General features: G+C 35.1%; 1 protein-coding gene across 1 annotated transcript; it reads left to right on the top strand.

Annotated features, from left to right (window-relative positions):
• The first annotated feature begins 15549 nt into the window (after nt 1-15549).
• On the top strand, nt 15550-19470 carry LOC128993029 (uncharacterized protein K02A2.6-like). Its single transcript, XM_054416783.1, has one exon. It carries the CDS (start codon nt 15550-15552, stop codon nt 19468-19470), a length of 3921 nt encoding a protein of 1306 aa, XP_054272758.1.
• The last annotated feature ends 870 nt before the right edge of the window (nt 19471-20340 follow it).

The following is a 20340-nucleotide window of genomic DNA, read 5'->3' as shown; positions in this document are numbered from 1 at the left end:
TTAACTTTGTGCATTTACAAACTAAGACCATAATCTCATTTTGAAATACTTTTTCATGCTGAACTTAATGCCGCAATACGTTTTTGTCACCAAGCTTTCTTGATGAAATATTACAATTATTTTATTTAAAATGTCAATATTTCAAAAAAATATGAAAATGAAAAACAGATTGCGGCATTGATTGTTCATAACCGATGGTCCATAAATCCTTACTCCTTACTACTGTACTTTTGCGTCACAATTCACTTAAAATCATGTAACAATAAAATTTTAAACTAAGTCCGTTAACACTCACTCAAATCAACACATTAACACTCAGTGCCATTCTGTAGACAATGCAGTGAGGTTGAAAAGTACGAGTGATTTACACAAATTGAAAGAGAGTGGCTTGACCCAGATATCAGAATAAGACCCTCTAGGATCTGACAAAAGGTGAAGAGATGTTTGGATTTGGCGAGACTCGACGCCAAGTGTACCAGACAGATGTGAATTTGGGTCAACAGGGAATTAAAAGTGAGGGGGAGTATAGTAATAGCACTAGTTGACAGTGGTACGGAGTGGTAGGGTAGGGTACCTAGATAAAACTATAGACACGACCGATCCACTATACATCTAGTGGATAGGAATCATCTGGTAATATCTACGACTTCGATTTAATAATCAAGAGAACTTTTGAATTTGTATCTTTGTCCGTATTATGTACATATATAGAACAATTATTAATCACTCATTTAGTAAACTGATAAATTTGAAAACATTTTATTTTGTAGGTAAATATATTCATCAGTACCTTTTCACCAGCTGGTACGATTTTAGATTAAGTAAACCATTTAAACTTAGTGGGTTGAATTTTATTTATCAGTACTCGATGACCAGTCTGATCCATGGGCCAGCCAACATGTCAGCATAATTTGGGGGTACTAATTTTCCTTTATACTAAAGTTAGACAGGTTTATTAGGATGTCAAAAAATCATGATTTCATCTCTTAAGTGGTGGTTAATAAAAATAGTGGCCAATCCAAGAAGGTGGATGTTGAGTTTTAGAAAATCAACTATATCTCTGGAGATTAACTCTATTTCATTACTATCAATCATTTAGCAAACTGACAAATCTACATAGATTTGGCATAGGTTAAATAGAATCACCAGTAGTTTATTCTTCAGTTTTCACTGAAATAAATGAGTCACATCACTTAAAAATGCTTCTTGAATAAAGGCAATTTTAAATTTTTCTCCTTTATTTTGTTGGCTTTAAATAAAAAAATATTATAAAAATATTATATCAATCATAAATAAATCGCTTGGTAAATTTGCGAGTCGAAATATTTTTATTTAAATTCTTTCTTGTGTAATAATAAACTATGTATTTAAACTCTAATTGGTGATCTATCAAAGATGCGTATTAGATAATATTCGCAAAATTTATTTAATTTGACTAGTTAAACTAAAAGTGCTCGATTTGATAAACAAGTATACTTGTAACTTTCCCCACTAGACATACACTAACACACTTAACAACTTACACAACAGCAGGTGTCATCGAGCAGAGGACACTAAAGTTGAAGTTCGCATTTCATTAGATTTTATCATCCAGTTTATTACTGTTCGCCCATTATTTGCTTACCCTTATTGCCAATAACTATGAGCGGGCCGCATTAAACCTTTGTGAATGTGTAATTTCAGATTCCAAAAAAGCTTTTTGGCGCGCCCGGTGATGCGTTTCACAAAGGGTTGTTCCTAACAGCGCGGAAGAATCGGGCTTTGTGCGGCTGTTTTGGCCTCTTCAGGAGACATTTTTTTAAATGGCTCGGAACTAGAACCATTTAAAACGAGATGTTGGTTACTATAGCCATTAGGGTTTCAAATTCAAGTTAGAGAAGAGGTTTTTGTGGTTGAAATTGAAAGGTATCAGAATGAAAAATGCGTCACTACGTATAATCGAACAGTACTCATCATACTTACTCATCATAGGATGTTATATCGTTAAGAAAAATAAGTTCTTCTGTGTTTTGTCAGTAGTGAAGCTACACACAGGTCATCTGTACTCAACCTTTTTCTTTTCCGGCAATTACCACGCGTACGCAGTCTTTCACTCTCCTAATAAAGTGGATTGACAAGTATATTGTATAATCCCTAAAGCGGAAAATATAATATTATTATTTTTTTCTCGTTAGGTTTCATCTATGTGACTGTCAGTTTTATGAATAAAGCATACATTGTTTTGTTGTTCCGTTTTATTTTATATTTTAGAAAATCTTACCATTCCTACAGCTTCAAATACTTCTCTTACGTAGTGCAATCAAAACATAGAATACACAACAAAGAACAACCAACAGAACACAAAAATATACTCAACAAATTTATAGTGTTTAACACTTTACATTCACTGCCATTCTGAATTATATACAGTTTAATGGCTCATTTGAACAAGTATTGGACGTTCTGCCCGGAACTAATCCCAATTCCCATTTTACCCTTTGCGGAAGGGGTTAAATCGACAACAATGCAAGCTTGACCAATGGTCAGCTGGACAAATGGTCACGTGGCTGATGACGACACAAGGGTAGCTTGACCAGTGTCTCACGGTGGTTACATTCAATAACACACATCACCGTACAATTTACACTATATGGGGGTAATGGTGGTGTGCTGGGTGGGATTTGGGAATAATGAGGAAATGTTTTTGGTATTGGAAACTCATTAGGCAAAGAGAACATTAGTGAGTTGGTAGCTTAGTCGGGAAATGATGAACAACGAAAATTAAGATAAATGTCGTGAGTCTCACTACCGACACTAAAACCTATCTGAAAGTATCCCATGCTTTGATTGTTCGGTTCCATGCTTGCCGAGGCCTTTTTTAAGTAAATTCAAGACGAAAAGAAGTCGTCAACCTCAACCATATAGTTACATTGTTGAAAAGTACGACTATAAAATACCAGCAATTTATGGGAGTTGAAGAAAATCACAAGCTCTTCATTGTTCAGTTTGCAGTATAATTGATAGGTTTGAAGTATTTATGATAAAATAAAAAAAAATAAATTAAAAAACCACGTTGTTGATCAAACGAATATCTATTAAAAATTCTGCAAAACTTCCGCATTAATAATTATATCGTTATTAACATTCAAGTTTTTTTTCATTTTACCAAATAAATTAAAGTACCATTAATATGATCAACCCAATATTGACAGCAAACAGTTGGTGTATTACCACATATATTATGCCAAAAACACAAGAAAATACAACAGAAAACATTCGGTATTTACGATGCTTTGTTAAGTATATTCGTTTTAAACAATTCGTATATCACAATTCCTAGACTGTTATATAAATTTGCATGCAGCCATTTCCATTATAATAGGAAACCCCAAACATCAACTGTATAATTAACATTACAAGACCCTTGTGAACATATTCAACCAGTTTAGTGACAAGAAGCTCAATATCAATCACTTATCCCTAAACTGTCCCAATTACCAAACCATTTTCGATCAATTATCATATGTGTTGTTGGATGATTGGTAAAAAACTGGCTTAGCATAACCTTTGTCATCTCACAGGACAAAAAACATCTGCTGGGTCGGGATCGGTATCGTAGATCGGAGGGTGCTGTTGTACAGGTCCCTTGAAGTTATAGGGTGAGGTTTTGTGTGTTTTAAGTTAAGTGACAGAAAGGTTAAGGGTAGTTTTAAATAGGTTTTATCAAAACAGAAAATTAAATACAATTTTTGTATTGCAGTTACAACAAATCCACTATGTTTCCGATACAGTCTTTCAGTACAAACTTCACTCTTGACGAAGGAACTTTTGAATAACACCTAACGTAAGTTTTACGCTGATGGGATTTATGTTTGATGTTTTTTTCACCAGTTTGATGAAATTTCACTGAAACATTTTCTATTAAAAAAACAAAAAAAAGTTATTATGATATAAAACACACACAAAAAAAACATTGGATCATATATATTCAAATATATATGAAACATACATTACTCCTGGGGTATTAAAAAACCTAATGATTAAGGCAGCTATAGAGCTAGTTTAGACTTTTCAAAAAGCCACCGCCTTTTTAAAATTAAATAGACTCTATCGTACTGTTAAGCGCTTTTAACCTCTCAAATACAAAGGTACTTCAGCAGCCCAATGTTGAAAACTTCACGACTTCAGTCCAATAATCAATTTACAAACAAGCAACCCGTTTTCCCATGACTTTCGACTTTGACAGGCTTTAATTAAATCGCCCCATGCAAAATTTGGACGCAACCTCTTTTGGCACCAAGTCAGCCACAACTAATGGCACAACAACGACACGCGTCATGTCAATCATTGGAATTGAACTGAGTCTCTTGCGCTCTTGCGTGCAAAACAACACATTCCGCACACGTGTTGCGGGGGCGAGTGCGGTAATGTTGACGTGTCGAGTGACGTTGGAAAAACTAAGGGTTGGTTTACGCAAGTGGACTATAAGGACTGTAGTTAAGTAGTTCCATGTGTCAATGAGTTAGATTATAGGTTGATGAAGGACGTAAATATGTTACCGAGAGTATAGTGAAAAACCGCTTAAATTTAAAGTGACAAAATTATAAATAAACTAGCTGGCCCGACAGACGTCGTCCTATCCTAATGTGGTTTTATATCAAATGCTCGTTTATTTTCAATATGAGCTCGTTCGCATGGCTCAATCACGTCCTGGTTGAAGTTCGTTCGCTAATCACCTTTAGGTTGAAGTTCGTTCGCTACGCTCACTCACCTTTAGGTTGGAGCTCGTTCACTGCGCTCACTTGCCTTCAGGCTGGCTCATTCGCTACGCTAACTCGCCTCCAGGTTGAAGTTCGTTCGCTACGCACACTCACCTTTTGGTTGCAAATTAGCTGTTGACATAAATTAAAAAAAAATAATAGTGCTGCACCCTGTTGGTAAACCTATTAACTTTTTAATGTTATTGAGCATCACAGAATCAAATTGTTTAGTTGAACCAGCTGTTAAGATTCTTTAATTCCATTTAAATATGAGTACTTATGAGGTTAACATGGGAAACTCCAGAGTCACTGGGGCGAAGCCCTTTTGACGGATCTGCACCAAACTTCACACAAACCATCCTTAAATAATGCTTAACAATGCCTGAAAGTTTATTACAATCTGTCGATTGGTTTCGGAGTCCATAAAGGTCAAACAAACAAACAAACATACAAACATACATTGGATTCTATATTTATAGATAAACAAGGTTGAAATTCATGAGCGAATTCCAGTAACTCTTCACACTCTTTCACAAATTGACTCAAGTAACTTATAAACACAAATTCTTAACACTTCGAAAAAAATAAGATTAGTTACAAATTCTCTAGGCAAGTTTTAAAATGTTTGTAAGACTGTGCTTTTAGTGTGCAATGAGTGCATTGTACTTTGCCTGCCCAAAGTAAAAAAAACCCCTTCTATCAGCATCAAGAACAACCCTTGTTATGTCCAACAACAAGAATGGATGGAGGTGACTTAAAATTCTATTAATAATTATCGGGTTATTTTAACTTGTAGTCCAAACTCCGAACAAAAATAATAAACATACTTATTTATTGTAAAAAAACTGATTACACAAATGCCAGCTTACTAAACTTTCCAAATTAATAAATGGTTGGATAGATTTTACTGTATCTTTGTCCTTTCTCATTGCCTAGTTTCGGTTGCTAAATCATACCAATATACTTAAAAATGTTCATAATTCAGCTAACTAGATTCAAGTTGAAGTTTACTGGGGAGATTTATTAGATTATTAGGGAAGAGATTTTTATTTTATTTTAGCTGAATGAGCTTCCGTTAATGTTTTTCTTGTATTTTGTCATGGTATAGTTAGTTTATGGTTACTAAAGAACAGTTTTTAAGTTTAGAGTTAGTATACAGTAAATAATTTTGAAAATGTTTTAGACGAAAGATAACTGAGAACTCCATCTGTGGTTTAGTTTAATTATTATGGAAAGTAGTGACTTACTAAAATATTTAATTAAACTTACAATATTATTAAGATCCGTTGATAAAAAATACAAACAGGCTCTACAACAATTTTATGTAGCAGATTTTTCGACAACTCAACAAATTCAAAGTATTTTTCGAACAATGATATTCCTCTAATTTTCCCAAACACACTCATCGCCTGATTGCAATCTATTGACGATCTCCATGACAAAAGGGCCTTAGACAAATTTCATGAATTTTAATTAAGTCGAGATTTTCATTAACACCGGTCAGCGGGGATGGACATTCCCGGGGGATAGAGTTGAGTGGGGCTGGAAAAGAACATAAAAGACACCGGGATAAAGAGCCACCGGACTGGACTCAATTAAAATGGCCAAGGGAGACACGACTGAACTCCCAAAGAGGGTTAAATGTGGAGTGTAAAGTCAGAGAAGGTTAGGTTTTTGCTTGACCGGAACTGGTGTGATTTGTTAAGTCCATAAAGATTTTTAAAAGTGAAAATTTTGTTTCGAAATAAATATTCTCGTAGTGTAGTTGAGAATATTCACAATACTGGATAGTTTTGTCGCACTTATGTTTAATTGAACAGTTCTCTGACCTTTGCTTGAAGGTAAATATTTTTAAAACTATTTCTTTAGGGGATTTATTGTTAATTTGTGTAAAACTGATCATTGGTTGGTGGGTGATCCCTAGTTGTAGGTTTGCATGTATATTTTTTTAAATTATATCTTTGAAATATTGAAAAGTTGTGTTATAAACTATTACTTAAACTCTAAATAATCTTAAAATGTGATACAGAATAGGTAAATCATATTAATGGGGTTTACTTTACGAATACTATAAATAGCATTTTCAACATTGTTAGAACATCAGATAAATTATAAAAGTAATGACTATTTTCATATTAGCTGTCTCTATGTTTTTGATTTGTACTGTATTAGAAATTAAAATATAGGGAAGACATCATTTATCAGTAATTCCCAATCCAACATAAATGCAATGTTACCTTTGAAACTTAATAATCATAAACTTTTAAACATCATATACTACCACGGAGAAGACTTTCTGCTTTAATTTCAAAGTAGCCCTTTATAGAATAAAATCTGTAATTTTAACAACAGAGCCTCCTACAATAAATCATGTATCAATCACTATTATTTATATTTTTAAGTCATACAAAATTAAAACACCAGCCCTAGTATTTTTTATGTCACTATCAGCTGTCACAACGTAAGAAATAAAAGAAACATTTTTCAACGCTGGAAACTAGATAATAAGCAAACCCCTTAATATGTTCATCCAATTATTTCATCTTTAAGCAAAGATTTGTAGCATGTGTCCACATAAATGTCTACTTAGGTATCTAAAGTCAATAATAATATACATACAGATTATATATTTGATACCAATATCGTTAATTTAGCTTACTATTCGTTGATCCTTTGGGTCTTATCGTAAATCGCGCACCATAAAACTGTGCGCAGGGAGGCAGAAAGGAACAAAGTTTTGCTCCAATGATCACTGCGTTCAAAAATCCAACTTTTATTTATGACCACTTGACCGAAATTTCTATTCTAATGATCCCCTCCACCTGGTACCCATAGCAGCATCCAAATCACACATAATTCCAGCTGAAGCACCGCCGCTCTCATAAATATTTCGGGGTGAGATTTGGGGGTTGACTGAGAGTTTTTTTTTATTTGTTTACATTATCATAAGCGATGTACTAAATGAGCACTAATGATGTGTTAGTTTTATCATTGTAATTTTCCGAACCGTTGGTCTTTGTGGGGTTGTTGATCGTTATATAAATAGTTGATAGGTAATGAGGGTGATTGAGTGGAGCTTATTTTAATAAATTCTAAGTTACTTTGCTAATTTAGATCGTAAACTTAACTGTTTATATGAATTTTGTTGTATACAATCCTAAACGTACTCTTTAAATTTATTTTTTCATACAAATATAAATTAATGGATTGAAGCAAATATTTATTAATATTCCTTGTAAACATATACCTCCCTTGAACATGATTTATATTTATTACTTGTCTCACTAATTTAATAAGCCTTAGACATTGATTCACCATTATTTTAATCATAATTAAGTACCTACGTACTGTCTTTATCAAACCAGTTTAATTCTAATGGTGTAAATAGTTTATTAGTTAGGAATACAAGGGACAAAACTAAACTTTTAGCAGCATTCCTTCAACGCGTTGGTCTGGCGTAGCGTTTCCAGTGCCAACATTATTTATACCATTCTGTTTACAAACAGTTAACCAAACCTTCGTTTTGACACAAATGTGTCTCTAAAACTCAAACCTTAGACAAATAGTACGGCTGCACATTATTTTATGTGTGAAGATTGGCATGTTAATAATATCTGCTGATAATTTTTTGACTACATGCAAGTTTAACAAAAACTGTGCTTATTTCAATCTACAAACCTCCATTGTAATCCTTATATCACCTTTAAGGTTTAAACAATTATTTTCCCAATGTAATAATACCAAAATTTCAATTGGCTGTACAATAAGTATGTTTAATTCTACAATTTCTACCTAATTATTTACGTTTGATAAAACATAACATCTATTGTGAAAATGTCAACCTAAAAATTTCAAACTCCCCTCCAAATTTGGCTTTAGAAAAATGTTAAGCTTGAAATTAATTATCCCATGGTTTGCGAATAAAACAAAATACAATAACTTTAAAAAATACCTAACCATTCTTATAGAAACCTTATAGTCTGCAAGTACACGAAGCTGCTGTTCATAAATGAACCATTAAAAATTAATAATTTATTAACCCTAACAGTAATTAAATTCCCAAGGGTCCTCCAAAATCTTTCATCTTACACAATCCCTGTCCACAAGTTTCGTCCGGTCATTTAAACTTCTCCAGTAAGCTCTCATCTACAAGCCTTAGTCCATGATGACACAGGATTACTGCCTACTGACGGCTGAAATGCAGGAACCTTGTTGTCCCCAGCTGTTATTAATATCAGCTGATTACGTTTAAAAGGAGTCGATTTATCAGCTGTTTCCAACAATGGTCAGCGTCACAACAGCTATAAATAATATGCAAACACAAATGCCGCCACCGGAATCCCTACTATGAATACATTACAGAGTCAATTCACTGACCGAGCTTTGCTTAATGATGTGGACTTTGAGAGAGGTTGAATGTCGAAATCGAGCGCTCATTCCGCGGTCTTTTATTGTGTGTGATGTTGAGACGTTTGTGTTGAATACGTAGATGTACTTTGTATGGTGATTCCTGCAAGTAAGTTTAGTACTGTAGGAATCGAAAAGTAAATGCTGTACGTGCAATGCTGATCAAGAAGTTGTTTACTGTAGGAATGTTCAAATAAGTATGCATTGTGTAAGATTTTCCTTTCTGGTAATTTAGTAAATTAGTCCAGTCAAGGAATGAGGTGTAGAGTGCGTGAGGAGGTAACTAAGCGATTCCTTCAGAAACTTGTTCAGGGGGCTTAGGGTGTTAACATACCAAAAGTCCTGACTCCTAGGTGGTGAGCCAGGGGGTGGAGGGGGGAAAAAGGGGGGGAGAGAAAGATACGCATTTTGGGTTTTTTGATTATATCTCGAAAACTATCAACTTTTTGTATACTATAGTAAATTATAAAATTGAAGAAGATTAAATTTTCTACAAGAAAAGTACATAATGTGTTTATTTTGGTTCAACAGATTACGAGTTATAACTTATTTAATTGATATCTTATTAAAATCTCCTTCCATAAGAAATACATGTAAATTAGTATGCGAAATGGGGCGAATCCTATCCGCCCAAAGGAAATATAAATGATATTCTGGAAATCTTGACAAAATTTCCAGAAATTTGACACTTCAATCATTAAAATTGATCCAAAATTAAGGCGAGGGCGAGGTAACAAAATGTCGAGTTTTGGTGTTTTTTTATTGGAAATACAAAAAAAACCTTAAATCATCCCATTTTTAAACGCTCACCCTCGCTTTAATTTTTGACAAAATTTCATGATTAAAGTGTCAAATTACTGGAAATTTTGTCAAGATTTCCAGAATATCAGTTATATTTCCTTTGGGCGGATAGGATTCGCCCCATTTCGCATACTAATTTACATGTATTTCTTATGGAAGGAATATTTTAATAAGATATCAATTAAATAAGTTATAACTCGTAATCTGTTGAACCAAAATAAACACATTATGTACTTTTCTTGTAGAAAATTTAATCTTCTTCAATTTTATAATTTACTATAGTATACAAAAAGTTGATAGTTTTCGAGATATAATCAAAAAACACAAAATGCGTACCTTTTTCCCCCCCTTTTTTCCCCCTCCACCCCCTGGCTCACCACCTAGGAGTCAGGACTTTTGGTATGTTAACACCCTAAGCCCCCTGAACAAGTTTCTGAAGGAACCGCTTAGTTACCTGCTCACACACTCTACACCTACTTTTGGATCATTCATTGACTGGACTAAATATTAAAATACTACTTCAAATATTACTGATATATTTATACATTAGAATTTTACGTTGACAACTAGACAACTTATGAACTTATTGTTAGTGCATTTAGTAAAAACTAGTCACCAAAAATATGATTGGATAAAGTAAAAAATTATAAATATTTTTAATTTGTGATTTTTTACGGTGCTTATTTTGGTGATATGGAAAGAATTAATTTCCACAAAGTTAACAATATAAATATAGATTTTTGATTATCTTATAATTCCAAATAATATTTTTACTCGTTTGTCTAGGGTATTTAAACTGTTCGCAGAAAATTTACAATTTGTAATTTTATTGACAAATTGCTATCATTTATAAATAGTTTTATTTGCTAAGGTCAACTTAATCAAAACTTATATTTAGGGATGAACACTAAACCTTTTGATCCAACGCCGGACGTTGGCACTCAAAGGGTTAAAACTATTACTTTTACCCTACCATGTCATAAATTTCACGTTTAAATACTTCAAAAACATGCGTTCAATATTAGTCAAAGCTAACTTTTCAAAGCCATGTTATGATTGAAAAACTGTCAACCGTCCTAGTGAAAGGAGTGGTGATGACAGTTTTGTCCTATTGACAGTTTTACAATTTTGTTTTGAAGCTTAATAGTTTTCAAAGCACATAGGATATTACATGATGCGTGGGATGGACAAAATGTCAATCCGTGTTCAAAAACGTTTGCTCTATCGTAAATTATGTTTATAAAATAACGTTACATAACGTAGTTACAGTCATTTTTTAATTTCCAGCAAAACAAGTAAAAAATACGTATTTTTTTGGAAACTATTAAATTTAATCATTTGATTACCGATTGTCAAAAAAAACTATTGGAATTTAAAAAATACTTTTGATAAGACATAAATACAAGAGGTAGGCCTACTCTAGGAAATTTATAGTTTCATCAAAAAAGTATATACTGTATATACAAGTTGTTTCATGCACAGTAATATTTTATCATACTAAGGTAATAATTGGTAGCTGGTCATGCTTAGATACTGTACTTCTACTTTACTATAGTAAGTTTTTTTCCTAGGACGCTAGGCACGAGCCCGGAATTCTTTTTCACATTACTTCAGGCTAGACCTAGGGGTTACGGCATTATCACTTGGATAAAATCCATTGGTGATTATGCGGGATTTGAGCCCGGGACCCCAGGAACCGGAGTCCCGCGCTCTAACCACTACACCAGTTCGCTCCCCCAAGCTATGGTACCATGGTAAGTAGATACTTCGTTCCCATTTTAGGGTTACCTTTTTAATCTTCATTGAGTTCTTTTTTAAGCCAACAAATATTGTTGAATGCGTTTAAAATATAAAGTAAGTATTTATTTTGGAATAGATAAAACATAACCGAAAATACAACTGATCATAGTCTATATTGTCTTATAAAAAGTCTACCAATTATCAAACAATCTCTTAATAATTTAATACTCTCAAATACATAATAATAATTTACTTTTCCTACAAAAGGTGCGTCACATTCCGCTTAAAATTTTGAAAGCAAAATTACCTGAAACAACTACATTCCCACCCAAATTTGTACAAGGGAATTGCATTAAGAAAATGCGAACCCACAGAGAAACAAATTGCTTAAACATTTCGCAGCTCTCATTGCAAAAGAGCATTTGTTCACCCCAGGAAAGCGAACTGGAATCCAGTGTCCGACAGGGTCCTTTTATATCCAGTCTTTATGTTCTTTACCGGACCTAGTCTCTTTTTGTCCCGAACGACTACCCTGATAATTCTCCTAAAGGATAATTTCCCTCAGCTTTAATTCGGGATGCAGATAATGAAAGTCCCGACTTAATTAAAATTCATGCACTTTGTTCCCCTTGAAACATTTACGTGTTAGATGGACAAATAAAATTACTTGTAGTGAAAAGTTTGTTGTAATGTTTCGTAGCTTTTGTTTAAACATAAGTGGTTTTAAGATAAAATTTCACTGTGAGATATTTTGGATACTAATGTATTCCACGATAGTGGTATTCGTTCAAAATTATTTCAGATCCTGTGTACAATTTTGTGAACAAGTACTCATACTAACAGATACTATCTACTATGAACGATGGATGCATGTACAGTACTATGTAAATGTAAAGTATACGAATTCCCTTGAACCATCAACTTTACTTTAAACACTTTTGATAATCTCTCCTTTTAAATCGAATTTACGAAACATATTTTTTTTTCTGTACGCTATAATTTATTGACAACTATAAGTACAGTAAAGAAGGAATGGTCAAAACCAGGGGTGTGGATAGCATGATGTTTTATTAACTTTAATATTTTTTCTGTCAGGTCATTTAACAACTGAAACATAAATTCTAAGGTTGTGTTGGTTTGGGCTGAATTGAGTTAGGCTATTCCCATTACAATAAATTATATAAAAAAATAGCAGTGTGACTAGTATACTTATACTTTCCTTCGTTAACTTTAACAAAGGAAAAATTAAATAAAATGATCAACGGGTCTGTCCTACGTACGGGTAGTAAATTTAACTGGATATAATTCAGAAAAGCTAGTTTACACCGATAAAGACGGATTCTGACAGTTTGAATGGGAAAATCGCCTTTAAACAATTTTCACCTGACCACCTTTTTTTCTAATCATAGGCCTATACGATATGCATTTTAAATCCGATAATTTACAGTAAAATAACAATTGGGTCGATTTAGCATTAGAGTGAGATTGGTGACCGATTGACGTGGGAAGACATTTAATTCCTGTATTAAATTGTTAAAGCTGCTGCTGTCTTTCAACCATCATAATGTTACTGACTTTTCCAAAACCGTACTATGAAACGTATTTTTACCAAGCGAGTTCTGTATCCACTCAGATACAAGCAACTCCATTCCACAACAGAATGTACAACATTTCAACAGATCTCCTAAAGTGATAAAGTATCAAGAGCCAGCTAGAACAAACCTAATTGACACCATATGTGAAATAGTGGCGAATTTAAATACTGATAAAGCTATAGATCAAGATAATGTCAGAATCTAACATTGGCAATTAGATCTGCACATGCTGGTAGATGTATCGTTGTGTCCATCGCTAGGTAGCAATTAATCCATCAAGGCCTACAATGTGATGGATGCCTTTATAACTCATGTTTGCTGATATTTGCATGACTCAAGAGGAATTAGACCATCTGTTGGGTTTAATTAGTGAATGTGTTTCTAAGGTCTTTGAACGCAACATTTTATACGTGTGATTGGACGCTAGTTTTTATAAATAATTAAGTTATATTCGCCTCTACCCAGTCAAAAAACTAAGGTTGGTTTGTCCATCCCCAATTTTGAAAAAAAGAAATGTAATCTTTCTACGTTAAAGCTAATTAGTACACTAATTACTCCGCCAATTCCCATACGTTTATCCTTTCTTGAAGACAGTATAAAAGACCTTTTAGGTAATCTGACCCAAGCCCAGTCCCGTGTATTTAGTTAAAAGGGTGTCCAATATCTTATATCCTAATAGTTTTATCCATTGTACATATTCTTTGGACTACATTAGACTTCCTGTTGTCCGGTCATCTTTTAACCAGACATTGGTTTAACCGGACTACACTTGGCGGAAATCAAATAATTTTAACCCAATTTTTTTGCACATTGGTTTAACCAGACTGGATTGGTAGCTATGGTGGTACTAAAACGACTTTTCGAGAGTGAAAGTTTTAAGACCAGGGATCACGTGTCTAAATACGCAGTACTCCCAAATTTAAGTAAAATAGTATGCATTTGGAGTATACATTAGACACTCCTTATTTAAAGAGTTTCAGGGGACATCATTTAACTGCAATACCCTTGGACTGGTTTCGGTCCCGAGTATCCAGATAAGTGGAAGTCTACTATGTATTTTTTTTTTATATCTCGCAAGCATGATAGTACAGTAGGCAATGAAGTTAGTGATGTTGCCCCACGAAATGTAAACTAATATTTTTTATGTATTGTATTTAATTGTTGTTTTTACACCAAACCATCAATAGAAACCACAGCGAGTGTCAATGTAAAACTTAATCCACCACATCTAGATCACAGCATTTAATCAACCCGTCCACCCCGTCTCATATTACAGGCTCAGTGTTCAATGCAGCCATAGGGTAGTAATCTGTGAACGCGTGCTACGGTTGGATTTGTATCCTCACACCACGATTGTCCTGAGCCTCGCCTCTCAGCTCTCAGGACGCCAGGACAATCTGGTCACGTGACCTGGTGTAAATGAACATGTCCTGTGGAAGGATAAACATGGTGTAAGCTGGATAATCTATTTCCCTTTGTTTGAACAACGATTACTGGTTAATTATTTATTTCAGTTTGTTTAATAGCTTAGATTATTTTTAAAGCTGGAGAAACGTGAATGCTTTGAAGACAAATTTAAAAATCGGTTACGTAAAAGTATATAGCAGGACAAGAGAGAAAATTTCTTAAAATCAAGTTAACGTAAAATGTTTTGAATTAGTTTCAAAACTTAATGTACAATACTCTAGATATTTCTTTTATCTATATAGTTCTATTTGACTCTACATGATACCACACTTTGCCGAAATATTTACAGTGTGGTAGCCCTTTCAGTGTTAAGAGCAACCCATGTCCTGGATCCTGAGGTTCGAGTCCTGACAAATCCCAATAGCAATGCAATTTTTTTCAAGGACCTAGATTGAGCTGTTGACTCGCAACTGACCATACAAAAATACAGGGAGTCCCAATTTCGTATCTTTAACCACGTTTTAAAACAAAAGTTATAAGTGAAGAAACAAAATTGTGGCTGTGTGAGTAACTAAGGACATCCGGGAAATTTAAATTTGACATTTAGATAAGTTTCTTATTTAGGAATTGTAGGATTATTGTTACCAGCTGAGTTATGAAGTATGAATCATCTGCTATTTGGTTTGTTTACATTATTTGTTTAGTTTTTGTAAATAAATAGTTTTTGGTTGAGTTTACTTAAAATGAGTTTTAATAATTAATTATTCTATATTGGCGACGAGAAAATGCCGAGGAAAACAGACCAGTCTCAGTATAGGAGTGTAATTGACTGTAGTAACATGTCTTGCATACAAGATAGAATGAGCAAATTTTCATTTAAAGAGTATAATAGTGAACAATTGTGGGAAGACTACATAGCTCGTTTTGAGTTGACCTGCAGAGTTAAGGGACTGGGTGGTGCTAACACAGAAGAACAAGCGGCTCGGCGAGATCTTCTATTGGCAAATATCGGAGAGGAGCACCTCAGGGCACTGTCGGACCAGATGTATCCAAGGGCCTGGGAGGAGTGCACCTACGACGAAGTCAAAGAGGAAGCCAACCGGTTGTTCAAGCCTACAAGGACCCTTTTTGCAACAAGGTTTGAGTTCGAAAGAGCAATAAGAAAAGATGGTGAGACATTTATTTTGTTTTATAACAGATTGAAGTCTTTAGCTAGAAGTTGTAAATATGGAGATAGCTTAGATGAACGAGTACGAGATAGGTTTGCAGTAGGAAGCAACTGTCCAGAATTTGAAGTCGAAGTCAGACAAAGATGGCCCGAGGGAGTTAATAATCGAGGTGAGCGTGTTAAGTCAACAGTAGTACTAGAGTTAGCTCAATCTATGGAACGAGCGAGAGAAGAAGTTTCCAAACATTCGTGTAAAAATGAGATTCTTAAAGTAAGTGACAGTAAGGAAAAGAGGAAACCAGAGGTACAGAAATCTATTGGCTTCAATAGGTGTTATAGATGTGGGTTTACACATGACCCTAGTGAAGATAGGTGTCCTGCTATTTCTGCTGTGTGCAAGAAATGTTCAAGGAGAGGCCACTTCGCAAGAATGTGCAAAAGTAAACATAATTTTTTCAAGAGAACAGATGGTAATTTGAGAAAAGTAGATGATTCTTGTGATCAAACTTACGATGATGAGTGTAGTTCTGATATTGATGTTAGCGGAACACAAATTAGGTCTGTCAAGAGTAAGGTTCCCAGAGCTACGATAGATGTAGAATTGAACGGGTATAATGTTAGAATGGAGTTTGATTCAGGAGCTCGGGTAAGTGCTATAAGTTTGTCTCTTTGGGATAAGATCAATTCAAGTGGCGAATCTCTAAAAAAGACGTCTGATGTAATCACTGGCTATGGGAAAAATAAGCTAGAAGTCATGGGTAAGGCTTTTGTGGACGTTACTTTACGTAATCGTACTAAGCGATTGCCAGTTATTGTATTACTAGAAGATGATGTTCCATTGTTTGGGTTGCCGTGGAGTGTAGCTTTCAATCTTAGTTTGCCTAGGGAAGTAAGGGTTAGGCGTATTGATAATGGAAAGACAAATGGTAAAGAGACAGGCAAGAATGAAGAAAGTTGTAGAAAAGAGTTACAAAAAGAAGTTGTGACATTAACTCAGGAGTTTTCTGAACTCTTTCGTGATGAGCTAGGAACGATATCTGACTCTAATGAAGTTATCCATCTAAAAAGTGGAACAAAACCTGTATCTTACGGGGCACGACGAGTTCCATTCCCCTTAAGGGAGGCAGTGGAGAGAGAATTACGGCGATTAGTACAGGAAGGAGTTTTGGAAGCAGTGGATCCTTCCGAAACACCGATAGAATGGAGTACTCCAACTGTCAACGTAGACAAGGGTGGAGGTAGAGTCAGAATCTGTGGCGATTTTCGTACAACCTTGAATCCAAACATAGTTCCGGAGAGACACCTCTTGCCGACCTTTGATGACTTGACTTCCAAATTAACTGATGGAAAGATATTTTCAGTGATAGATCTTCGAGACGCGTACTTGCAAATGAAAGTACACCCTGAGTCACAAAAGTATCTTACAATAGCAACTCATGTAGGTTACTTTCGCTACAAAAGGTTGCCTTTTGGTCTTTCCTCAAGTCCAGCAAAATTTCAAAGGTACATGGAAAGTTTACTAAAAGGACTTAATGTTGGAGTTCTACTTGATGATATAATAATTTCTAGTAAGGATACGACCACCCATATAACCACTCTTAGAGAAGTTTTGAGGCGGCTAGAATCAAGTGGAATAAGAGCAAAACTGTCAAAATGTAAGTTCTTTCAGAAGTCTGTAAAGTATTTAGGTCATACAATAGATGGGAATGGTATTCATCCCTCCGAAGACAAAGTTGAAACCATAAGACACGCACCAAGGCCAAGAAACGTGAAAGAATTACGAGCTTTTCTAGGGGCACTAAATTTTTATGAAAGGTACATACCTAATCTTCATGCGATCGCTTCGAGCTTGCATAAGCTGACTGGTACGAAGACTAAATGGAAATGGACTGACACCGAACAAACTACGTTCGAAAAGTTGAAGAATATCCTGTCATTAGAGAAGACATTAGTCCCATACGACATATCAAAGCCGATCATTGTTGAATGTGATGCTAGTGAACAAGGGGTGGGTTCAGTGCTGTTACATTTGATGCCGGATGGAACGGAAAGGCCAGTCATGTACGCCTCGAGGACACTAACGGAAGCAGAAAAAAGGTATGCTACAGTTGACAAGGAAGCACTGGCGTTAGTTTTTGCCGTGAAGAAGTTTAGACAATACCTCAGTGGAAGACATTTCAAGGTGAGGACGGACCACAAGCCACTTGAAAGAATATTTGGAATGCATCGAGATCTTACCAAAGTAGTAAACAACCGCTTGGTTCGTTGGGCTTTGTATTTAATGGAGTATGATTTTGAGATCCAGTACATCAAGGGACAGGATAATTGTGTGGCTGATTTTTTGTCTCGGTTTTCACTCAAGACACAAGAAGTATTAGATCCAGATGAGAGAGAGATTCGAGCATTGGTTCAGGAGAAAATTGACGTAGTTTATCAAAATCATGAACTTGTAAGAGAGTATAAGAAAGACCCAAATATGAAGAAACTTACAGACTACCTGGAGCATGGTTGGCCAAAAGATACAGAAAGCTTGCCATCATCTATGAAACCATATTGGAATAAGAGAGAAGAGCTGACATTAGAAAACGGCATAATCATGCGATTAGGAAGAATTGTGGTGCCACAGATTTTGAGAGAAAATGTATTGAAAGAACTCCACAAAGGACATCCTGGAATAGAGGCCATGAGATCCCTATCAAGGTATTATGTTTGGTGGCCTAATCTGAATAAGGATGTTGAGGTTTATGTCCGTAGATGCCACCCTTGCCAGAGTAACCGATCATTTGACACAGAAGTGCCTCTATATCCTTGGAATGTGCCAAGTGATCCTTGGGAGAGAATTCATCTCGACTTCGCAGGTCCATTTGACAACCGATTCTGGTTAGTAGGAATCGATGCTTACTCAAAATGGGTTGAGATCGAAGTTATGGACCGTACGACAACTGCTGCACTTGTAAATAGATTAAGGACTTGGTTTTCGAGGTATGGTATTCCTAAAAAAATTGTATCCGATAATGGCACCCCATTCACGTCCCATGAGTTTAAGACTTTTTGTAAGAACAATAACATATGTCATGTCACATCAGCGCCGTATCATCCAAAAACCAATGGTTTAGTGGAGAGGATTATCAGAACCTTCAAGAGTCGATATAGTGCTTGCAAACAAGAAGGTCTCAGTTCATCACTTGCACTTTTACAAGTGTTGCTTGCGTATCGAAACACCCCACAAAAGACCACAGGACAACCACCATCAGTCCTTTTCTATGGTAGAAGATTACCAACAGCTTTGGATAGGTGGAGGTGTAATAGCAGAGAGAGAATAGAAAATCAAGTGTGGCGACAGAAGTACTACCACGACTTAAAATCCAAACCAAAGGAGTTTTCTGCCAAACAAGAAGTGTGGGTTCAAAATGAAACGAAGAAGGGCTGGAGACCAGGAACAGTACAAGAAAGGACGGGAGAGCTGTCGTACACAGTTGTAGTTGGGGGAGATGTAAAGAGAAAACACGCTGACCAGCTGAGAGCAAGAGAAGGTGCAACTGATCCACCTCAATGGAAAATGCAAATGGAAACTGAAAATGATGATGTACATAGTTTCGGAAACTCAGCCTAAATTGGGTGGGGAGAAATGTAGGATTATTGTTACCAGCTGAGTTATGAAGTATGAATCATCTGCTATTTGGTTTGTTTACATTATTTGTTTAGTTTTTGTAAATAAATAGTTTTTGGTTGAGTTTACTTAAAATGAGTTTTAATAATTAATTATTCTATAGGAATAATACCCTAAAATATTGGTAGAGTTCCGGGACATCCTGTATAGATCTTGCATACAAGGAGATCTTGATCTGCAACGATGAGTACCTTTTTTACGACGACTACTACATCAACATAAATAAAAATAAAACACTAAAATATCAATGCACAACATCAGTAGACAGATATTAGTCTATACTACCACCAACATATCAACACTATAAATCAACATATCTCTTCTACAATACCACAACAACACTACTGCACTACCCCACGTGTTCAACGTTGTCCAGTGATGTGTACTATTGAATGTATCCACCGTGAGATTCTATTGTAACCCTGTTGGTCAGCGACTGGCCACGTGACCTCTATTTGTCCGACTGACCGTCGTCCGTTTAGCCGAAATTTCACCCTTACATTGTCCGGATGGGATTGGAAATTTTAATTTGTTCTAAATGAACAGTCCAGTGAACCATGAGAAGGGGGTTTCAAATTTCAAGTTAATTGTGAAAATCCATTTGGCGATTGAAGCCGTCTGAGGTAAAGGGTTGTGGAACACTTCCGGCTCCGATATTTATTCTTTCGTTGCGTTTTTTGTTCAAAAATAAAAAATGCAAAAAATTCAAGTTTCGATATTATTTATTTCCATTAAATAAATGTACAAATAGTGACATATTTTATGAAAATGAAAAATAGTCCTCTTACGCCTGTGTGTAAGGAAGAGTTCAAG

The sequence above is a fragment of the Macrosteles quadrilineatus genome, unplaced genomic scaffold, assembly GCF_028750875.1.
Source record: "Macrosteles quadrilineatus isolate MER2022 unplaced genomic scaffold, UCM_ALF_1.0 Scaffold_4__1_contigs__length_99947679, whole genome shotgun sequence".
NCBI lineage: Eukaryota > Metazoa > Arthropoda > Insecta > Hemiptera > Cicadellidae > Macrosteles > Macrosteles quadrilineatus.
Note: the sequence above shows the minus strand (reverse complement) of the source record. Positions and strands in the feature narration are given on the sequence as shown.

Coding starts and splice junctions, on each gene's coding strand:
- LOC128993029 (XM_054416783.1), top strand. CDS start 15,550: ATGAGCAAATTTTCATTTAAAGAGTATAATAGTGAACAATTGTGGGAA.